The 2,685-nt window shown below is 43.7% G+C and overlaps 2 protein-coding genes and 1 long non-coding RNA gene across 5 annotated transcripts in view; 1 reads left to right on the top strand and 2 right to left on the bottom strand.

The window, feature by feature from the left end:
* LOC113202969 (transmembrane channel-like protein) overlaps window positions 1-2,685 on the bottom strand; it is a 22,794-nt gene that overhangs the window by 8,609 nt on the left and 11,500 nt on the right. The window lies entirely within an intron of this gene.
* LOC127749847 (uncharacterized) lies at window positions 657-1,365 on the bottom strand. Its single transcript, XR_008011383.1, has 3 exons — window positions 1,327-1,365; window positions 997-1,116; window positions 657-821 (listed from the first exon to the last, which is right to left on the bottom strand). It is a non-coding gene; the product is annotated as an uncharacterized LOC127749847 (long non-coding RNA).
* LOC127749846 (gustatory receptor 5a for trehalose-like) lies at window positions 1,824-2,685 on the top strand. Its single transcript, XM_052269704.1, has 3 exons — window positions 1,824-2,008; window positions 2,383-2,472; window positions 2,565-2,685. The coding sequence occupies exons 1-3, from the start codon at window positions 1,901-1,903 to the stop codon at window positions 2,646-2,648; spliced, it is 282 nt and encodes a 93-aa protein (XP_052125664.1). The 5' UTR covers window positions 1,824-1,900; the 3' UTR covers window positions 2,649-2,685.

The following is a 2,685-nucleotide window of genomic DNA, read 5'->3' on the forward strand; positions in this document are numbered from 1 at the left end:
TTATGGAAAACCCCAAAATTAAATGTGGCCTATTGGTCCTCCATATTAGTAGAGTTATTGGACCGGGACGAGTTGGCCACCTTACTAAACGGGGTTCAAAAATTACCTGGGCGTGATAACCTTGGGACCAAAGAAGTGTCTCCCAAAAGGTAATCTGACGCAAGAAACCCATTTTTGAAACCTATCTAATAATGCCAGGGAATCACTTTGGAACGCAAACCACAAAAAGCCACCGGCATCTATTTAATGTTTTCCTTTGCCGCGTTCTATCTGTTTTGGCCTAGAAGGTTTCCAGGGTCTCATTTTATGGCTGAGGTGTCTGTTATATCCCTAGTTTCGTATTCTTTAAACGCGTTTTAAAGGCTGTGCATCCAGGAGCTGGAATAGGCAATGCGTGACCTTTTCGTCACACAGCATTGCACAGTAAAAATGTTTCCAAAAGGGAAAAAATTTAAAGAACTCCTATAATTTGAGGAAATTTCCTTATATTTTGATGAAGTCTCAAAAAACGAGAAAAATTCCCGTTTCCTTGTCACTAAAGCAGTTTTTTTGAAGTTTTCCATTTTTTCTGATAAAAAAGAAGACGTTGTTTTTGTGAAAGTATAAAGAGCATCCGAATGACCACGTCGCTGCTGGGGCCCGGTGCTCACCTTGCTTATGGTCTTGGCCGTCCTCGAGAGCCCAAAGTCTGCGTTGCCAAGGCGCGACATTCCCCTGGGGGTGAACCAGACTTTAGACCAGGTCAGAGCGTTGTTCCCCAAGTTGCACGCGTGCCCGTCCAGCATGCGCACCACCATCGTGACCCCCTTCTTCTTCGCTGCCTGTATGGACAGCACAAACCACTCTGCAAAAAACTCAAATTTTTTCTTTCTTCTTTAAAAAAATTGCGAACAATTTTTTGCATTACTAAACATAAAAAGCGTTTGTGCCAAACTTGCTGCAGTTTTATTCCACTGCGTGGTAGTGAAGTCGTTTGTGTGATGGGTCGCTACTTACATCGGCGAAGAGGCAGAGAAGAGCGAGGAGGCAGGTCGGCAGCACCACCCTACTCCTCATAGGGAGCACGCAAAGCAGTGCTTTGCAGACGCTTTGCCAATTGCGAAGGATTCCGATGCTCTGATACACGGCAAACCATTAATTACAAAGTGATACTCTGCAATTGCAAAACTATGGTTTAATATGCTTCGAAGTTTCGAAATGCAATCGCAAAGTAATACTTTGCAGTTACAAAGTATTCGAATTAATCGCAATTTGGAAAGTGTCTTCAATAAAGCATTGCGTTTGCCGGAATTTAACAGTGGAGGGCTGAGACCGCCACGCGCTCACAGGGGACCGCTCTGGCGTGCGGCTGTGGACGGACTGGTCACTAGGCCATGTCTACCGTTTATCAGAACGATGTCAAAAACGACAACAAAATTAGCGACGTTTTGATATCGTTTTGATAATCTTGTTCCGTTCCATTGGGTGTTACACGCCACTTGGTCTCGCATTGCGTCGTTTAGCGCCGCTGTGGCGTGTCAAGGGGGTGTCAACAAGCTCGTGACATCACTTGCAGAAATAAAATGAAAACAACAAATTTATTGCGAAAGATATTACGTGTTGCTAAAAACGACTAGACAACAGCGCCAACAAATTATATCTAAATAATTCATGAAAGCCCATGTTGCAATTAGGTCTCGGTTGAGTGTAAATTGGCTGTCAGAGCCAACCACTAAATAAGCGAATAATGCTTCCTTATTGGTCCTTGCCCCCAAATTTAAGGAACCTTACTCTATATTGGTACTACGCTTTTCCTCTTTTATCACCACTGTGATCTATTCTTTTTCTGCACAAAAGGCCATCGACATATAATCCCGGGTTTGCGAGGAAAGTGTACTTCTTGTTCTCCTTCACGTTCGTCATGCTTCGCTCCGCTGCTGTGGTCCTCAGCGCGTCCTGCATCCCCGAAGAGAGCAAGGCAGTCAAGAGGGTCCTGTACGCCGTCCCGACCAAGCAGTACAGCGAGGAGGTTAGACTACTTGTCTCGTTTGATTAAACGTTTGAGATGATCGAATCGGCGCGGCCACAGGCAGAGCTTCGACTGTGTCGATCAAGTCCGCTAATGCGTGTGTCCTTCGGATATACGAGAAACTTTTAAAGAATTTTGGGGTATCGTCGGCCTGCAGCTAGCCCCGATTGTAAATAGTCTCTGTTGGCATCTTATAGCAAAGCAAGCACCACATTACTTTTCTCCGCTTTTCTAACTGAAGATGTGACAAATTTTATGATTTACTCTGTTACTGGTGTACTGGTGTACTCATTTTGGTCGAGTTACGGTATGGTCCCTTCGGGGTTGTTGCTGATCACCGAAGTTAGTTATTTTCACCTCTTCTTTACCAACAGGTTCAGAGATTTCTAACGCAGGTGACAACTGATGAAATAGCTTTGACCGGACTAGGCTTGTTTTCTATTACTCGATCGTTTATTCTCACGGTAAGATTTTTTAAAAACGGATGTTGAAGGGTTTCTGAATAGTTCAAAATGGGGTACTGATAAAAAATTTATTTTCTTATCAATTCTTACAGATGTTGGGGACCATAGCCACGTATGAGATATTGTTAGTGCAAATGTACAGGACTAGCGGAAGTGAACAGTTACCTCTGTGTTAATGACAATACTATACACGTTGTGTACAAAGTACAGTTT

This window comes from Frankliniella occidentalis, unplaced genomic scaffold, assembly GCF_000697945.3.
Source record: "Frankliniella occidentalis isolate FOCC.00 unplaced genomic scaffold, Focc_3.1 Scaffold99, whole genome shotgun sequence".
In the NCBI taxonomy this organism is placed as follows: domain Eukaryota; kingdom Metazoa; phylum Arthropoda; class Insecta; order Thysanoptera; family Thripidae; genus Frankliniella; species Frankliniella occidentalis.

What these genes read in the sequence shown, in the direction of transcription:
- LOC127749846 (XM_052269704.1), top strand. Translation starts at nt 1,901, where the DNA reads ATGCTTCGCTCCGCTGCTGTGGTCCTCAGCGCGTCCTGCATCCCCGAA. An exon ending in CCAAGCAGTACAGCGAGGAG is followed by an intron (nt 2,009 to 2,382) that starts GTTAGACTACTT and finishes CTTTACCAACAG; the next exon opens with GTTCAGAGATTTCTAACGCA. An exon ending in CTCGATCGTTTATTCTCACG is followed by an intron (nt 2,473 to 2,564) that starts GTAAGATTTTTT and finishes CAATTCTTACAG; the next exon opens with ATGTTGGGGACCATAGCCAC.